The sequence below is a fragment of the Hesperophylax consimilis genome, chromosome 5, assembly GCF_061612785.1.
Source record: "Hesperophylax consimilis isolate HC1 chromosome 5, BYU_Hcon_1.0, whole genome shotgun sequence".
In the NCBI taxonomy this organism is placed as follows: domain Eukaryota; kingdom Metazoa; phylum Arthropoda; class Insecta; order Trichoptera; family Limnephilidae; genus Hesperophylax; species Hesperophylax consimilis.
In genome coordinates this window covers 34,544,203-34,564,509 of record NC_142840.1, presented here as the reverse complement: position 1 = coordinate 34,564,509, position 20,307 = coordinate 34,544,203, and the positions used below count along the sequence as shown (strand labels likewise).

Here is a 20,307-nt window from a genome sequence, read left to right as displayed (position 1 = left end):
TTTAGGGAGAGAACCAACATCTGACAAAAGCCGCAATGCCCACGGCTTAATTCCTTAAGAAGTTTACCTTGCCGAAGAAGAGCAATTCTTCGATAATGACTTCAGTCTGCGTATAATTTAAAAGGAATCTGATTTATGTGGGAATAAACGATCAATACATCAAATCAAATTCCTGCATCCACATAAAAATAAAACCCATTACGAATATGTTTCCAAGTAAATGTTGAATGTCTCTAAAAAATGGCACGATTTCAATCATTAAGATTTCTTAATAAAACGGTTCACTGATGATTTCGTAAGATGGTAGCGAGGTTACCTGTATTTACTTTACTAGATTAATAGGCTAATGGGATGTTTGTTAAATGATTTGACGTTTGTTAAAAAAAATTCATTCATTAGACAGATTAATCTAATCAACATTTTTGCTGATCTAAATATTACACGAAATGAAATATATCAATATGAGTATTTTTTATTAATCGATAAATATTTAGAAATACATTCGTGAGGCTACATATTTTGATACGAAATATTTACATTCACCTTCATTAGACAGAACTGAACAGTGCTAACATAAATAATAAACAAATTAAAAATAATCAACACTTAATTTTAAAAACTATCATTTTGTAAAAACAACCGACATGTTTATGTTTATTTACATTGGTTACATCCCAATGATTAACTTTTTTTTATTTTATTAAAAAAAAATGTTGAGTAATTTACAGAAAATAGATAAATTCTTTCGCCTAATTTATGCATGAGATGAACCACCATAATAAAACTATAGAATAAAATATAGTGGAAGAAGGATGAGGGGAGGGTGTAATAGGGCTTAATTTAAAATGGACACAAATTTAACGGAGGGTCAATCAAAGAGATATCATTAATGGCGTTAATAATGAACTTAGATGTTTTGTAATTTGTCTTAAATCTAATTTTATATTCATCACAAAAAATAATTCATTAATGCCTTTTACAAAACACGAAAGGTGCAGGCAGCAAATATAATATTTACGTTTAAGTCTGATTTTTAAAGCACAATAAATTCGTGTCTCACGTTTAAGTGCAATTAAATATATAAATATAGGGAAGCGTTTAAATCGCTTACGTAGGTAATAAAAATGGAAAGGTGTTGTTCAATGCTAAATTGATTCAACCAATCAGCGAACCTTGCCATGCTGAAATCTGCATGATCACTTGTTTATGATGTCCTGCGCGTCATATTCATACAAACAAAATCAATACGCACGCTAGCTTAAACATTAATACGATGAAAAAGAATGATTGCGTAAAATGGAGTTAACCTTTGATCGGAGAATTTTACGCCACTCAAAATGTAATGTTTGATGGCCGATTTCCACAATTAAATTGAGCAATCCAGTTCGATCGTTGGCCAAAATAATGAACTTTTTCCTTGAAGTCAAAATTATGATTTTTTAGACAATTTTATTTATTTTTATTTATTTAACGCCCAGGGGGCTTTTACATGTAGGTGGTACAATTTTAATGACATACAGTTTTGAAACATGAGAAAGAAATAATAAAAATAAAATTACTTTAAAAAATAATATTTGCAAGAAACAAAATTAAAAATAACAAGAACATAAATTAAAAAATACTGCGATTTGACTGGTTTACAAAAATAAAATAATTTTACTGTAGCTTTGTTTTTACTCTACCACTAAGAGCTTTTTTTAACATTGGGTTTGCCTAGAAAGCTAAGTACCTATTTATATTGTGGAGACCGGATAACTCATGAAAATGAAAATTCAACACACCTATAAAAAGTGCTATAAAGTTATTAAAAATGATGAAACAAAAACTAGGTTAAACCTGTTACATATGTAACTAAAATGACAAACATTTTAATTGCCGACAACCCGGGCGTTTATTGCAATAACATAATCAAAATTACATACCTGAAAGTAACTCGACTCACTAAAAGATTTCTGTTCTGAGGCGCGTACATATATATGCTTACACATACACATACATTTATACAAATATATATACATGGAGCATTCCATATATAGTTACACACAAACAGTAATTTCGTAGGAACTTTAAATTTACATAAATGGTAGCGTCTAAATCTCATAGTAATAACAAATCAAAAAAATAGTTTAAACAACAGTATTAGGTATTGATAAACTAGGCATGGGTAAAACATAAGCAGTTTTAATAAGATAGAGTAAATCTCTATAAATGTAAATAACACATGTATGTAAATAATGAATGAGAATTAGACTGAGAAGGAATTGCTAGTAACTTGCTGATGCATGCCCTTTTTTGTGTAGTAACCATGTGTTGAAATGTTCAAGTAAACTTTTTGGGTATTTATGAGTGTTGCAATAAGTGGTTTCTTTTAGGAATGCGTTGAAGATGAGAGGTGCTAGGAAGGATTCGTGCTTTTAGGCAAAGGTTGAATTAATTTTTGGCACTTGAAGGTGATTCGTGGAATGATTGATGGAACCTCACATTGTATATTGTACCAACATAGTTACATGACACCATAAGAAAATAATTTTTTAACTAATCTTAATATATAATTTTTTTTCCTGTACATGTTTGCGCTCGCAAGTCTCCAAAAGTCAACCGAAATCGCAAAAAATTTTGGAGTTTGTTTTTATTAGTGTCGGGAGTGTTGACAGAGTAGTTTTAAGGTAGAAGAAGTGGGGGAGGCTCGAGGAATACTTAACGTAATATTTCTACATCTGAATGATATACGGAGTCGAATTAAAATCGTTGAAATGTAGTTATTTAACAGTAAAATTGTGATATTCAATAGTGAATGGTGAAAAAAGACGAAGTGCGGGGTCCATTAGTGATACATAAAACAAAATTTTGCGAATAAATGTAGAGCTATTTGTGAGACTTATGACAAATACATTTTGAAACTACTTCGTAATTATTGGGTAGGTAGGTAGTGTAGAGACAGACCAGTGAAAAAGCACGGGATTCAAATTTCATAAAAAAGTAATAATATTTAAAAATATCACCAAGTAACTAAGTAAGTAACTTTAAGTAAAAAAAAAAATTACCATGGCCGAGAATCAAACCAACATCATCAGAAGACAACGAAGTTTATCATTTCACCATCAATTATTTTATTAACGGCGGCACAATTCATCATAATTTATGTAGGTTACAAAATTATAAAAATTACAATTTTTGATTTTAGTTTCAATACTACGCTGCGAATACATTTAAAACCGAAGCGCGAGCCAAACCAAGAATTATAGGACAGGAACGAAACACCCGCAAACGACATTAGAAATTATATTGCTTGTAATTTTGTTATTTTTTGGCGATGCAATACGTGGTAATGCAAAATCATGTGTTTTTGATTTGAAAATTTGGTCGCCTAGAAATGTTTTAGATGCTTTAATTAGATACTGCGAGTAGAATCTTGGCCTTTAAAATAATCGAGTATTTTTAAGATAAGTCTTTTTATAAGCCCAGAAAAAAATAATTTTTAGGGCCTATGAAAACTGCTTTAAAGTTCAAAATCTCCTACTTACGAACCCATTTTAGGTAGTTATTTTATTTCATAATGTTGCAAATTAAATTATTTATAAAATGATCGGAAAAAAATTAAATATTTATCCCTGAACATCCACAAAATAAAATAAAAGGCATTTTTTGGCCATGTTTTTTTCTTGCATAAACCAAAACAGGCGGATGGTGTTGAACGGGAATTTAAACCTTATCGCCATCTACGTAAGGGGTGTTATTGATAGCGGCTCGATTTAAAATAATACACGACGTAGTGCATCGCCTTAACTAACTAACCCTCATGCCGTTTCTCCGGTAGTCCCCGACTTCAATGAACGACTTCTTACATGCCCAAACCATCTTATAAATCTTACTCATTACGCTTAGATAAGCCTTTCATTCTTTGCGGATCTCCACATTTCTCACACGATCATACTTGATTTTACCACACATACGCCTCAAGGATCTCATTTTTACAGCATTTAGTATTGACTATGGAATGGGTCTGTTATATAGTCAAAAGAGAAACTGACAGTGCGACTTATTTTCACCCATCCCAAAACTTTTTCTTCGGTCATTTACCTACGAGGTATCGCGTGTCCCTCGACATGCATGTTTTGTCGAAGTGTATGTGTTAGAGTGGCGATATGAGGGGAATATTTGGGAACAAAAAGTTTAGTTTAGAAATGGAATAGTTCCAACGGATGTGGTTCCGCGGCCTGGTGCCCATTGCCCAATGCGCAATGGTTCGAGTCGCCGCTTCTATTCCTTCTCGGGATTCAACCAATAATACCTGGCGTTTCCCACAGCTCCTCCTCCCTAGCACAGAGGCACCACAATACTCTGTACTGTCTACAAACTTTTCCATACATCTACCTGCTCGCACTTCCCACCGCTCTTACCTTTCACCAAATAATGTTAGTTTGTTTCCACTTCTTGTATTGTTGGGTAAACACCGTGGGTACCTTTATTCAGTAGGTAAACAACAGATACCTGTTGAACTAAGTAAGCAGGTAGGTACTTCATTTAGAGTTTCTAAAAAAACTAATGTAAATGGTTGCATAATATGTGAATGATTCATAATACCTGGCTGCGTAGGTACCTACTTATTCGACTCCCCTTTGCTTAATCGATTCACGAGTAGGAACTTTTAAAGTACTTTTTAGTGGATACCATTAAGTCCTACCTATTTAGGTACCTAAATTATAAGTAGGTAGCATGATTGTTATTTTAAGAGTTTACGTAATTTAAGTAGGTAAACACAAATTGGAAAATATATAAAACCCAGCTTCGAGGTACCTAGTCATTTTTATTTTCTAAAAACGTTAACAATTGCAAAAAATGGTTTCGTCCCCAATAATTTTTTTCTGGAAGTTATGTGGGGAATTTTTTACCTACATACTTATGAACTTTCGGTCGTAAAAAATGTTAGTAGATTTGTGATAGTATCTTAAACTACAGAAGCACTTTCTAGTGATTTATGTTTTGGGTATTACACCGTGTTACCTTACCTCCTTATTTAACCAACGTTTCGAACATCTTTACAGTGTTCATCATAGAGCATATGTGTAATCTTTATCATTATCACAGATTACACATCTGCCCTGATGATGGACATTGTACTAATGTACAAAACGTTGCCTAAAAAATGAAGTATCACAACACGGCAGAATACCCCAAAAAGAAATAACCACAATACTTTCTGCCGTGAAAAGCTTAAATCAACTCAACAGAATCGTAGTTTTATCCATTATTTTTAATTCCCAAATAATTCTTATGTTAGCTTAAATGGCTTCGAATATTTACTATCGAATTAAGGCTTACGTTCTACTTTAATTATCAAACGAGGCAAAAAGGATATCTTTATAAGTTTCAAAAGGATATATTATCCCATTGTAAGCTAAATGAAATAAAATATCTCAACCCTAACACAGGTGCACAGTCCTTAAAAACTGTAAAAAGAAACTCGAGGATTGAAAAAATACAAGAGATACGCACCTATTTAAAACATTCGAGTGATTAAATATAAAGAAAAGAACCTGTTGAAGGATCAGGTTTATCCCGTCTGGTCCTAAATTCGTTGCATAATATGTATAACACAAAAGAAATGGAATTCCCGAGCGCAGGTCGATTGTCAACCGACATGTGTTGGAGATGTTTGATTTGATGTTGATAGATGTCGGTAGCGACTAGCGACTTGTAAGCAGTATAGTATCGTGTAGAAACGATTAACATCACGGTGGTCATGACAGGCGGACAGGTAGGCGATGTGTCAAAAAATATAAAATTACACCCGCTAACCTGTAACCAGCCACCAGTAACAAGATAGTTTGGGAAGATATCCATAGGTCGGTCGGCATTAGATCTGGGCGTTGACATCGAAAAAAGGCAGCTTCTGAAAAAAAGGAGATTGGTGTTAATTTCTCGGGAGTATTTGTGGTTTACTTTGAATTCAATTTAATTGATTGTATTTTAGTAAGTTTTGAATTACTATAGATATAATATGCCGATAATAATAATGTTGATTTTTTTAATACTGTTTTTTTGAAAAATTACCACAATATACAGCGTCCTTGAGGTGATTTCTCACGAAAACGGCGCTATATAAATTAGCCAAATATTATAGCAACTTGTACGCAGCTAACTACTGAGACTCGGAACTAATGAGAAACATTATTTATGACCACTATTGTAATAAATAATATTGTATTGTATGATTTAATGACAAAAAATACCTACAAATGTATGCAATACGTTATAATATTGCTACCATACCAACATGTGAATAGTTTGGACATCATTTAGAGCGGATGGTATAGAAAGCAGTATATATATATATATATATATATGGAATATAGTGAATGGTATAGGGCGCCCGAGGAAGACTTAGCACAATTAATATCAAATACTTGAGTTGGGTCCATAGATATTGTGTTTTGTGTGTTTATTGTTGGGTCATGTAAAGAGACAATAAATAATACAAAAAACAAAATGGGCGTCTTGTCTAGGGTTACCAGATTCTTCAATAGTGACCACTGCAAACCATGTACAAATCTCAAGTTCGTGCGACAATTGATTTTGGCAGCCATTTCTGGACTGGAGCCCCCAAATACTTGATAAACCGTATGATTGTATGTATGATTGAAAATCCGTTGCTAACAGACCCATTGCCATATATAATGCACGCACGAAATGTAGGCGTGCCATGTCTGCATGTATTTAAAAGCCTGCTCAAGAAGTTGCCGCATTGATCCCCTGTGCATCAGTGCAGGTACGTGAAATTTGACGGAAACGATCGTAACACCCGTTCAAAGTTTATGTTGGATTCTCATGAGAACGGGTCGTTTTTTCGACTCGTCTTAAATACGAGTTTTTAAGACGGCTCGCATTTGGAACAAGTTACAGGCAATACATATACTTTGTTAAAAATCCTTTATGAAACATATGAACAATAATATGTAATAAATAAATGGCTTATAAAACATTCTGTAGATTTAATTGAGGCAGTCGAAACGATAAAAGACCTTTAAAATGGACTGCTTCGCTGTCTGTAAAGGTTCAATTTTTTGCCGTAAGTGGATACAGCTTCTAATTTGAAAAAATGAAAAAAAATCACAAAAGGTTATTGACAGCTGCGATGACTTTTGATTGATTGTCCATAGTCTATTATAATAGCTCGCATAGTCTTCTCATAAATACACTATTATTAAGGCTAGCAATGATAGGCATCACTTGGGTGAATCATTTAATTTGTTGTTTTTACAGATTTTTATTTGTGAAAAATGCTTTTGTAAGTCAGAAGCTAGTAACTTATTACAAGACATGTTTGAGAGAATGCTGAATTTTGCGCGAAATTCGTCGCATCGAAGCATGAATAGCCATAAATTACTTCGTGTCGAAAACAGCGCTCACTCATTTTTTTCAAAGTTCTTTTTTGTGCATTCGAAAATTTACTATAAACTTCCGATTTTATTGTCCGGGTTAAATCTTCCCCATAGGAAAAACTAAACCCTTTTACTCACTTTTCCACAAATGATCATCTAGTCAATCAACACTATGCAAGTGAATTATATAAGCAAAATAAATACAAAACAATACAAGAACAACACGTCAACTCACCAGAGATCAAATGGGAAAATAATTCACCGACTCCAGATATTTTCATATCAGAGGGTTCGGCTCGGTAGAGCTTCTAACAGGGCCTATAAATCCTACTGATCCCTCAACATAAATATTTAAAAAATCTTTCGTTATTCTACATGTATTCAAAATGACCGACTTTTGCATCTTTATATATAAATTTTTTGATAGATCTAATACGCCTAAATTTTTAATGAGAGAGCTAGGTATAATGCCAGTAGCCGAAATAACGAATGGTAATATTTTTATAGTCTGAGAACGCCAAATTCTTTTTATTTCATTTCCTAAATCTGTGTATTTTATTGATTATTATTTATTTTATTAAAAATAGTTTTGTAAAAATCCGTCTTTAAAAACGTCGCTTTTTTGTTGCATAATATTAGGTTCCTACTTATTACTCGCTTAGTAGGTAGTTATATAATGACAAAGCACAAAAAGTAGTTTTTAAATTAATAACCAGCTTATAACTTGTCTTTATGAATATGGCCATCATCATAGTGATGATATAAAGAAATCAAAGATTAAAATAGTAAATTGACTTTTTTTAAACCACTGCTTGATTAAAAATAAATAAAAAAGGATAATTTTTTTAAATAGTTAAAATGATGCCCCAAGTGAATTTACAAAATATCGAAGAAGATGTAAAAATAAGTTAACAAACATTTTGCAAATGTAAATATAAAAAAACAGAAAACCTTTATTTTGGTTTAACGTTTTTTAACCGTTCAGTTCGACGGTAATAATAATCCAGCTACAAAGCTTTTTCTGTCACACGTCCGCAAATTATTTGGACCTCCAACTGTGCTCCTAAATCTGTTCCATCAGTTTGTGGTGATTTGATTGCTACTGTGATATTTTTTCTCCATTATTTCTGATTTATAATTTGTGCACTTTTTTCACCATTTTTTATTGTAGAAATGTGAATTTAATGGAAAAATTGCCCCGCAAAAAAATGCGTTATAAAATGTTATCTCACAAGAAAAATGAAATTATATTTTTTAGTTCTTCAACTTGAATTTCATTCCGTGCAAACCTAATTAATTTCACTTTTCTAATGGAAAATTTTGTAAAAAAGTTTGTAGTGAACAGTTAAACCTGAAAGTATTTGTGACTTATTGAAAAATACACGGAGAAAAATTAAGTGTTGTTAATTTATTAAGAATCTCTTAAAATTATTGGTAATCCGGTTAAAAACATAAACTTTTTGAGAATTTCACCTGCATTTGACTTGATAATTTACAATGACGAAATGCTAAAATATTAGAATTTTTATGAAAACTTGTTCCAACATTCGTAGCTTACGAAAAATTTAATGAAACGTATCAATTCATTCGTTAAGGGTCTGCAATCCCGTTTTTAATAGGATTACGAATAATTTGAAGAGACTCTTTACTAATTAGCAATATTAAATATCCGTAAGTTTTCTCTGTGTATTCTTTTACAAATTCTTACATATGTATTAAAAACGAAATTGAATCTTCATTCAAATTCATGTTTATCCATTTATATTCTTGCGAATTTGTTGACAAAAAACGTTAGCTCACATGCTACGACACGATGACTTGTGATTTGTCCGCTTAGGTTATTGGCTTTAATCAATCTATTAATTTATATAAACTACAGATTCAATAAAAAAATATTATATTGAACGTAATTATCGTAGTTTATATATATATTATACATTGATTGCAATTGATAACCCAAGCTGAAAAATCACAATCATCACAATTTGAAGACTTTCCTCGAAACATTGAAAAACAAACAATAACAAAAGGTTCTGTGATGAGATATATCGGGTAGCACGTTTGTATTCGGATCCATTATCTATTCCATTACAAATTTTGTGTGTACAATAATGCGTGTAATGATTCTAGTTACTTCCACTTCTATGGTTGGTCCGAAGGTGTAATTTGGTCTGCGAGCCTTGCGCTTCCTCTAATAGGTTAATAAGTATCGGGCGAACCCCCCGGGGAGGGAATATGGCACTAAGAGGTGTCAGCTCCACGGGGGCCGAGGATAATAAGCCCGATGCTGGATTCATCCTTGTAAAGGGTATTGATACCAAATTAGAGCCACCAAATGAAACGCTGCAAAGGTATTATCATTTCATCTTATGGGCTTTTAGATTATTGTTCAATAATATGAGATGAGATAAATATGACGAGAAACTCATTAAGAAGGGATACATAACTAAGATAATAAGATAAGTAAAACTTAGTGCTTGACTACTGGAAGCGTGTTTTTATGTTTTAAATTACAATTGCAACAGTTAAAATTGTTTCAATTACAATTGTTACACTTACAATTGTTACAATTACAATTGTCACAGTTACTATTTTTTCAATTACAATTGTTATAATTACAATTTAGAGGTTTGGATTAAGATTATGAGGTAAATTATTTAAAAAATATATTTTGGAAGTGTTTATTTCATTGCTGAATCGACAGTTGTTTTTATGATTTAAGATTTTCACGGCCAAAAGTATTTTTGCTATTTGTTTTTGGGGTGTTATGCCGTGTTGCGCTAACTCCTTCTTTAGCCAACGTTTCGGACAGCATTGCAGTGTCCATCATCAGGGCAGATGTGTTATTTGAGGTTGTGTTAAAATGTGAGCTTATACATGAGGTTGTGATACCGTGTTGCCAGCTCCAACCCTCTGTATATGCGCAAGAACTCTCAATAAGGAGTTTATTTCGATCAACGTTAAATTGTCTTTGCTTGAATTAATTAACGATTTTGAATTTATTAATTTGTCCTTGAATAACTCCTGGGCTAGTCCTGATTGGACTAAAACAATGGCCTCTGTGACATAGCAATAATAACTAATAATTTCCCGGTCACAGGCGACGGAGTTTTGGTACTTTGCTTATAAAATGTCAAACAATGGGCGTCCGATGGCGACGCCACGTTTTATTTGAAGCATTAAAATTATTCAACCAGGGGGAAAAGTCGATAATTTTGTCACGAATGAAGTTTTGTACGACGTCGATCGTTATTCAGCAGATGTGAAGCGCATTAAATGAACAAGAGCTACCCAATCCGTAACTAAAAATACCAATCACAATTTATATAACAAATTATTATGCTCTTCGAGGAAAGCCTTGCACTTGCAACTAATTCAATTTTGTTGGTTACTTACGAACAATAAATGTTAATTTGAAACGATTGTTCTAACGTTTCCTGCACTTTATTGTAAAGAAAAGCAGTTTCCTTAATTTCTTCGATTAAGACAGGTGCCAGAGGCTATCGGTTGTCAAGTGTTTGTTTATTTGTGTTTAAAGGCAATAAGTACCTACCTATAAATAGTTACTGAGACTGGAGGGCTTCCTCTTTCCGTCATTGTAATAGGGCACAATTTAATTTAAGTATGTAGCGGGCTTGTGGTTATATAATATACATAGGTACCTTTTGACGGATTTCCAAATAATTTAAACCCGGCATTTCTAAATGCCGTTAAGGTTTTAATAGACGTAGATAGAAGATGCTAATAGGACGTTTTAATTAGGTGTGACAACTAGAACAATATGAAGGTAGGTAAACAACGAAGGTACTCGTACAATGGTCACTAATAGTAAGTTTTGATTTTGAAATATGTATATTAATTAGTAGAGCCCTGGATGTTAAGGAATTGAAAATAACAATTAATACGATTTCAAGCTACCCAATTCTAATTAATACAGTGGTTCCTCACCAGAGTTGCAATACTGGCAGAATAACACACTACGGAATATGGTGTTAACGAATTGTATTGTTAAATGCCTATCCTATAAGTGATTTTTATTACCTTTACGAGGTTTCATTAATTTAGTCTGGAACCAACAACCATTGTGCCCGGAGCCTATGAACTTCAAGATTCATAAATAAGATCATGCCTACTTCTTGGGTAATCTTATCTTGCTCTAATCCACTTCGTTAAATGCCATTAATATGATAAAGGAACGATTAACGAGATAAAAAGCACAGCACATCAAACAACAACGCGTGAATAAAATTATTGTGTCCTATTCAGTTTTTCATTTCGACTTGATGATCCATTTTACCTCTAGTATTGTCTTCTTAATCTCCGTGGCTTTTTGGATACGGAACCTTGTGAACCAAGTATTGGTAGAACCTCAAACTGAAGGCTGTATATCTCTAGCAGGCCGTGTAGTGTATATATATATATATACTATGTTGTGGCTATAACTGATGGGAGCCCGGAGCACAGAAGCTGCGAGGGGTCTGGTGCGATGCGCTTACTAACTGAGTATTCCACTCGAGCGGACTGCGGTCGGGACCGGCTCCCGAGTTTAGCGGGACAGACTTGCCCCAGGGGCGCTGAAACAGCTCGAGAATTATCAAGTTAAATAATTACTTGTTACCTTTGGATGTAACAGATGGCTTCTTTGAAAATAAAACATTTTTGAGAGATGTTTGCAAATGTGCCCGAGGGACAACGGTCTCCCAATCAATACTCCTAAATAATAATTCTATTATCTTCGTCAGGAGAAATTCATTAATAGTTACTTCTTTATTTTAAAAAATACGTTAGATACCGCCATTTGTGAGAATTAACTACAAATAAAGGTATAAAAATAAAAATAAATTTAGAAAAAATTGACAGATACGCAAAAAAAGTCGAATCTTTAACTAATTTTCAATTTGTTTTGTTTTTTACGGCCTTGTGGTCAAGGGGTAAGGGTTCAAATCCCGGTGTGCGCAGAAAATTTTATTTTATTAATTTGTGCTATTTCATGATTTATGCTTTTAAAATGAGAGGTATATAGTATTTACAGCACGTTACAGATGCTCTCAGTATCGCCCTAGTTTAAGAAAACCATTCAGAATTGAAACGTTGCTTGAAATGGCTTTGGCCGTATTTGGTGACCAGATTTGAATAACCAGGTTCTTTTTCAGCCACTTTCTCTTTCCCCTCCTCACTAACTTCAACCTCACAATATAACTCAATTAAGGATGCCATAATCTCACTGCCTCCAGATGGTTGGGAACGGTTGGTACATTTTTTCGGTTTTTCACATTTAAAAAAGTCGTAACAATACAGGGTAGATTGGTAATAAAACAAAAAAAAGAGTTAAATAATTCATTAAAAAAGTTATAAATACAACAATTATTAGGTTGGTACCGAACACAACACTTATAAATATTTAATAATTTGTTAAATGTTGTACCTTTATAATTATTTTAAATGAACGGTAGTAATTAAAGTTCTTATATTTCATTTGGTTTGTGAATACGCCAACAATAAACCTTATATTTGAAAAAAATTAACCGTTTATTCAAAACTATATCATGTTTACATTTCAACCTGTAAAAACCGCGTTTGTTAGCTCATATACCCCTGATGTAATACTACCTGTCATTTTCGGTTGGGTCTTTTTATTCAATAAATTTCTCGGAGTTAATCGAAAAGAAATACTTTTTTCTATCCAGTTCATAACGAGACAATGCGGACGAACAAGGGTGCGAGGGAAAAAGGATGCGAGAGGATCCCGACTCCCGAGCCAAAGGACATGAGATGAACGCATTGTCTCGGTAGGCCGCTGAAGAAGCCTCGTCTAACGCCTGACTGCTCGCGTCGGCTGCAATTAATCTTCGTGACTATTAACAAATCCCATGGCCCCAAAAACAGCTCAGTTGTGTCAGACAATTTGTCGTCAGATGATAAATTATGTCTCGCCGCATTTCCAATGAAAAGATATAAAACAAAGTGGTGTGGATGTGATGCAATCGAACCCAAATAAATCTACAAATTCCAATAAAAACACATAATAATATGCATCTTGAGAAATACCATTAAAGTTCTAGCATATATGTTTCAGCCATTTGACACTCACAATAATTTGTATACAATCTAGCTACAATAAAATAATTGTCAGCATAATAATCATGACATGTTTACAATATGTGTTTTGTGTTATCGTATTCATCTTATAAAGTATTAAGTTCGTTGGTTCCGGGGCTTGATAAAGACATTAAGATGTCACTTTTCATTGTCTGGCAGATTCTACAATATATTGTTATAATAGTAAGATGGTCTGTAACAGATTTAAATAGGATATCTATGTTAATAAATTAGCATAAAACCATCTCAATATTTTCTTTAAAAGCATCAATTCTTGATTTGACATTTATTGAATAAATTAAGTCGATTTGACTTCTCGTAATAGAATCGGCACACATGTCTTTTTTGTAAAAATCACGTGGGTATTGGAAAATGAGGTCATAAAACACACGTAATTGAAAGTGTATCTACTACTACCGAATACACCAAGCGTCACTTCGTGCTCTGTGTATCAATACATGCAGTTTAGTATTTAAAATATATTGATTGACGTAAAGGCGAAGAGAGGTTACCCCTAATCTTCAGCAGTCAAATAAAATTCTATGGGCAGTCACTTCTCAGCCGCATCAATCACTTCTGACACTTCCTTTAACTACTGAACTGCTGCAACAACCCTCTCATTATTAATTCATCGTGAATCGGTGCTGTATTCAGTGAGTCTATTAAATAGGAATACTTAACACCTTCGATCTGTCAGACAGAATCGTGTTCACGTATGCTAAACATTATCCCAAGAATACAGACAACTTTGAAAAGTATGAACTAGAATTCTTTTTGTAGTGTATTTTGCCTGGTCGCATGGGATGTGGTTGTCTTTGGTATCTAGTCACGACTTTTCTCATGAATTTCGAATGCCTTTATAAGGAACTCAGAAGGCGCCAGCTTTTAGTTTGGCTCCATCAGTAGCTTTGAGCTTTGACTGCGGCAGAAGCTGCCAAGTAAAGCTCTCGAACCAAAGTTATAACTGTCAAGTCCCTCAATACTTTGTGTCTGGCGAGTCAATGAATATTAACGTTTATCTGCCATTCAATCGGGTGATGATTTGTTGAAAAGCTCTAACAAATGATAAAATATCGTGTTACAAGAAACACTTTAAGCATTTTCACTAAGAAATTATAATGAAACATTTCTGAAAATAACTTAGGTATTTTCAAGAAACTTGCATAAAACATTAGCTTAGGTTAGCTAATCCCTTTGTACTTTGTCATGCCCATTTTGAATGGCAATAACATTTTACAGATAAAATATCAGACACTTCGATAGAAGCAAAAAATTAAAGGCAAAAATTTATTTACTGTGGTCCTGTCACTAAAAGCTACTTTATAACGTGTATTTCTATAAACAACCAAGTTTAACAGCGTTCTGCCAATAATAAAGGCCTAAAACTAGTAACTAACCCAACTGAATTTCAAATTCTGTAATTTACCTCGTAAGATTATTCTTCGTCATTAATAATGTTTTTTTTGTTGTTTATCTTACAGGTGTTTGCACCAACGCCACAGCACCCAGCGTATCCTCTATAAACCGCATTCTGCGCAACAGGGCGGCAGAGCGGGCAGCGGCGGAATTCGCCAGGGCGGCGGGGTACGCGCTGTACGCGCCGCCGCCCCCGCCCTACGCGCCCTTCGGCTGGGGTGGACCCGCACCCGGACTGGGCGGACCTTGGCCGGCGGGCCTGCGCGCCCCTGGCCGCCCTGGCTCACCGGACATGGCGGCTGCACTTAGAGCTGAGGCTGCAAGAGGACTAATCGGTAGGTGTTACATTTTTTTTTGTTTTATTATCAAGACGATGAAGACATTAATTCAAATTATAAAAAGTATACAGATTTAATACACATAATCCATACATGGTTGTATGCAAAATGGATATTGTAATATGTAATAAATATTGAAAGGTACCAAAAAAGTTAAACGCAACGTTCGTTATAATCGACGGTCGGTGGCTTAATTATCTACCTATTTTTTTTTCATCTTGTTTTTTTTTGTCATTGTTCTTATCTCTCTCTTGTATATATTTATTGGTGACCGGATAAATCATCACAATGATAATTCATCACATCTGTAAAAAGTTATATAAAGTCAAGGAAAGTGATGAAACAAAAACTTTATTAACTGGGTTAAGTAGGTTAGGTTAACGTTAAAAAATTTTTCATCGGTTCTTATGACCTTATATCACCTTTTAAAAGTGTGTTGAATTGTCACTGTGATGAGTTATCATGGAACCATATTTATCATCTAATACGGCAGACTGGGATTGCACTACCCTCCTTTCATGCTGGATTAAAACTTAAGCAAATAAAAATAAAATATTTAGACGTATTATTTGTTTGCGCCAAAAAAATTAAAACTTAACTCTTTCAAGAAAGGCATACAAATACAATATGGGATTGAATCATCGGTACAGTATTCTCTTTATATGCCTTTTTTGAAAGAATTGAGTTGTATACGGACAAAACTATTTATTTATATTCATATTTCATATATACGGGCGCAAACAAATACTTCGTCTGCGAAAAGTGAATTTTAATAAAATCATTAATTTAACGACATTTATGAACGCGTAGATTATAACGCTCATTATAATCTACTAATTGGATTGAATTTGTATGCCCTTCTCGATGAATTGAGTTTTTAAATTAAAACTATTTATTCATATTCGTATTGCGCATGTACGGTTATAAACAAATAATTTGTCTTCATATTTTAATGCAATACCTTAAAAAAGCGTTTTATATAAAATAATTTAATTAACGCCATCTATTAACACGTAGATTATAACGAGCGTTGCGTTTAACCGCTTTTTAAGTACGTAGCGGATAAGTTACAATACAGGCGTGAATACAACATTGCCCAGACAACATTAGTGTCGAACTAGGCATAGCCTGTTATGAAACTAATCATATGCAAAATTACAATATGTATATGAAAAAAAAACAAAAAATTAAAAATACGAATAAACTGACAAAGTTTTGATTCTCCCTATACCTGGATTTGCAGTATTTTTTAATGTTTTTATTTATGATTATTAATAACAATTAAATTGGTGGTGTGCTGTGCCTCTCTCACCAGGATCTCAGGATGTGTTGAGACCAGGCGCAGTTTACAACAAAAACAAAAACATAACAAGACAATATTATATTTAAATTCAAAGACAAGCAGGATCTAACCATAGAAATACATAATAATAAATTGGTTCTTAATAAAATCGTTGAAGCATATCATCTTAGCTGATGATACAAGATTTGGTACCTGATTTATATTTAAAATAATTTGTGTTCTGTCTAATAACCAGTTGAAATGCATTGTTTGGTTTTGTTGCAAAGTATCTAAAATTTATTTGGTCAAAAGCTGTTGTAGCTTGAGGGGTAAGAGATTATACCCTTTGATTTTAGTATCATGAGCAGTTTGAACATTGTCAAAAACATCTTTGGGTTTGAATAGGAATGCTAGTATGTTTTTGGCATAAAGTTTCCAAATGTACAAAACACAGATTTTCCTTAAGATTTCATCCGAACTGCTCGTGATTGGTAGTTTTAGAATAATCTATAAAATTAGTCTTTGGCCTTTAAAGATCGGATTGAACACAAGACGCCAGAGTATAGATCTGATACTTTGAACAACTAGGCCACAATCCATTTTTGCATTTTTATATATTTTTACAAGCCCTGGCAAAGACATAACAAAACCAGCTTGAATTTTTTTATGTTACAGTAATGTTCATAAATTTGCACATAGCGTTTAATAAATTGTAATACTTGAAATGTAATATAATTTGTAAAATGTGTATGTAAGCGTTCTAATGCCCTGTCTTCCCTATAATATAGCTCCAGCCCACCATTTTTTTAACGGTGAAAACAGACTATTCATGGAAGCCTTCCTTCCAGATGTGGACGGGGATGACACGGGATCGCTGGACGGGGAGCAGCCCAAGTTCCGGCGGAACCGAACGACCTTCAGCCCTGACCAGCTCGAGGAACTGGAGAAGGAATTCGAGAAGAGCCACTACCCTTGCGTCTCAACCAGGGAGAGATTAGCATCCAAGACTTCGCTCTCAGAAGCTAGAGTTCAGGTGATTACAATTATTATTTTATACAATATTATCTACTCAACAATTACAAAGATTTAAATACCGTTAATAGAAATCAATTTTGTAATCTTGTTATATTTCAATTATCTATTGTTTCAAATTGCATTAGATAGTTGCATAGTAAAAACATAGTGAACAAATTGTTTCCTATCAACCTACCAACTTTCTAAAATGTTTTTTTTAATGAAGTTAAGTCTATAGTTTTCTTTCTCATTTTCTTATCTCTTAATAGTTCATTGAATTTTCAGGTTCGATTGATATTTAAAAAAATTACTATCGGCCATTACTTATAAAACCGCCTATAAAATATCAGTATTTTTTGGAAAATTTATTGAAAACTTCAAATTGTTATATTTTAATAATCGAAGACAATATTAGCGACTTTCAAATGAAAATCTGAAAAACAAAAATCAGAAAAAGATTCGGTCGCATCTAGGAATTGATCCCAGGACCTCCGCCTTGCCGGGGCTTTGCCTGGCTTTGCTATGGTATAACTGGCAAGACAGAGGTCCTGAGCTCAGTTACAAGATGCCAAACCTTTTTCTGATTTTTTCGGTCCAAGATTTTAGTTCGAGAAAAGCTTATATTGTCTTCAATGATTAAAATTAGAATTTTATTTATCCTGTATTTATCACCTCCAAAATAAATCCCTACTAACATTATCTTAATAAAGGGTAATAAAATATGTTTTTATTAAATTAAGGTACATTGGTACACTCAAAACCTCATTCCACTTTTTTCTTCATTCTGTTTTCTTTAAATGAAATTCACAATCTTCCTTGTAAAAGTGTCCCTGAAGTGTGTAGTTTTGTGTACCAAATGACAACCAAACTAATACTCGTATTGACTGACAGGTTTGGTTTTCCAACAGACGAGCCAAGTGGCGGCGTCATCAGCGGATGAGCCTTCTCAAGCGCGGGGGATCCTCCCCGCCGCCCCCGCCCAGGCCTTCCGCCCCTGGCTCGCCGCCCCCCGCCCTCACTCACTCCGCCGCCCCACCTCACTCCGCCGCACACCCACGGATGGGCGGAGAGAATAGCGCCTTCAGAGCGCTGGTCCCTTCTCACCTCAGGGACCTCCAATACCTACAAGACCTCCACTCCTCAGATGAAGAGATCAACGTCAATGATGAGTCAGACTGCGAGATGGAAGATGAAAGACTTCTCCTTGAGCGAAGAGCTCTGAGGATGAGGTATCAGGACCATTCAAGGACTCCTAGTCCTCCGGAAGCCAGGAGCAGTGATCACTTATTGCCTCCGGTATTGCCGGGGGAACATTGTCAACCTTTGCAACTAACTAAACACGATCGATAGACATACCTGCTACATTATACTTGAATGCAATGGATAAGCAATAAAAAATAATAGTGAATTTGCCTTCCGTACAACCAATTTTATGCTTGTAAATTAATTGATTTGTGAACTAAGCAAACAAGACTTTATCAGCGGGTTATCGGCAACGAACAATAATGTGAGAGGCTTAGGTATACTAAGACGACTTTGACATTAACATTGTGTGTCCCAATATTACAGTGTTTAAATAATTTGATCAAAATAAAGCTTTGTGTGTGATACAAAGAAAATTTTAACGATAAGATCTCTGTAAAAAGTATGTAATATTAAGACTCTTTGTGATTGTTTGTTTTACCTATATAAGTCCATTCAACGGTGTTGAAGATTTGCAAAATGATAACTTATGATTTTGACCATTGTGTAACTTTTGTAGCATTGCTGAGATTAAGTTTAATAAAGTTTTTTATTGTTCAAATTCCTAAAAGAATATTTTTTTACTTTGATATCATAATTGCAAACATGTTCAACAACATTTTTTTAATTCAATCTTATCTAAAGTCCAGGCTATCGATATAGAAATTTACTTAAACATAAGTTTGTTCAAGCGAAGACAGTTTTGTCTATGCATAACTATTTGATGTGTCACAGGGTGTTTAGAGAGTAGATTCCACCAGTATCAGACCAGAACTTCGTTTAAGCGGGTAATAACAAGGAAATTATTATCATCTGGACACAAGTTCAGTCCAGTAAGTCAAGGCTAAGCAAATTATTGTATTTATGTAAATTAAATGACGCACGGTAATAATTATTCGAGTGTGTATTTATGTTACTTCTCCTCAATAAGACTGCAGGTCTGAATCAGAGAAATCATTACAATCAAAGCAATGTTTAGGTATGTTAATACAAGCATAATTATATTATACCTACTTATTAACGTCAAATCATTTTTCGATTGGTTATAGGAAATAAATTATCATTTAGATTGGGTTTTTGCAGTGTTTTAAACGAAAGTTTCCAGTATCCATATGCTTGCGAAAAATTATCAGTTTTAGATAGATAGTGTTTGTAAATATGATAATAACTTTAAAAAACTGATATTTTATCAAATACAACTTTAATATTATTCTTAAAATCTGTTTCACCTGAAAACGGTACACTCAAAATATGTTTTCAATCCTCTTATTGTAGGTATGTAAAAAGTATTAATATTAAAGTATTTTAATGTGTAAAAAGTAGATTTAAGCGTATTTCAATTAAATATGTTGTATAAATTAGACACAATTATTAACTGCAATTTTTAACACGTTAAAATGCTGTGAACAAGAAAGGTGAATGTAATTTATTTGCTAGTTAGCACTGTACATATATTATAGTAATATTATTATAACTCATGTATTCCAAATGAACTTTATCTAGTTTGAAAATAAAATTAAACGAAACAGTTATA

The 20,307-nt window shown here is 33.6% G+C and overlaps 1 protein-coding gene across 1 annotated transcript in view; it reads left to right on the top strand.

Annotated features, from left to right (window-relative positions):
• Positions 1–18,916, top strand: part of LOC149423828 (paired box protein Pax-6-like) — a 74,664-nt gene extending 55,748 nt beyond the window's left edge. Inside the window, exons 4-6 of the mRNA XM_089632141.1 lie at positions 14,963–15,232; positions 17,366–17,550; positions 18,423–18,916. Of these exons, the coding sequence (XP_089488267.1) occupies positions 14,963–15,232; positions 17,366–17,550; positions 18,423–18,881 (914 nt within the window). The 3' untranslated portion in view covers positions 18,882–18,916. The remainder of the gene's footprint in view (positions 1–14,962; positions 15,233–17,365; positions 17,551–18,422) is intronic.
• Positions 18,917–20,307: the final 1,391 nt, after the last annotated feature.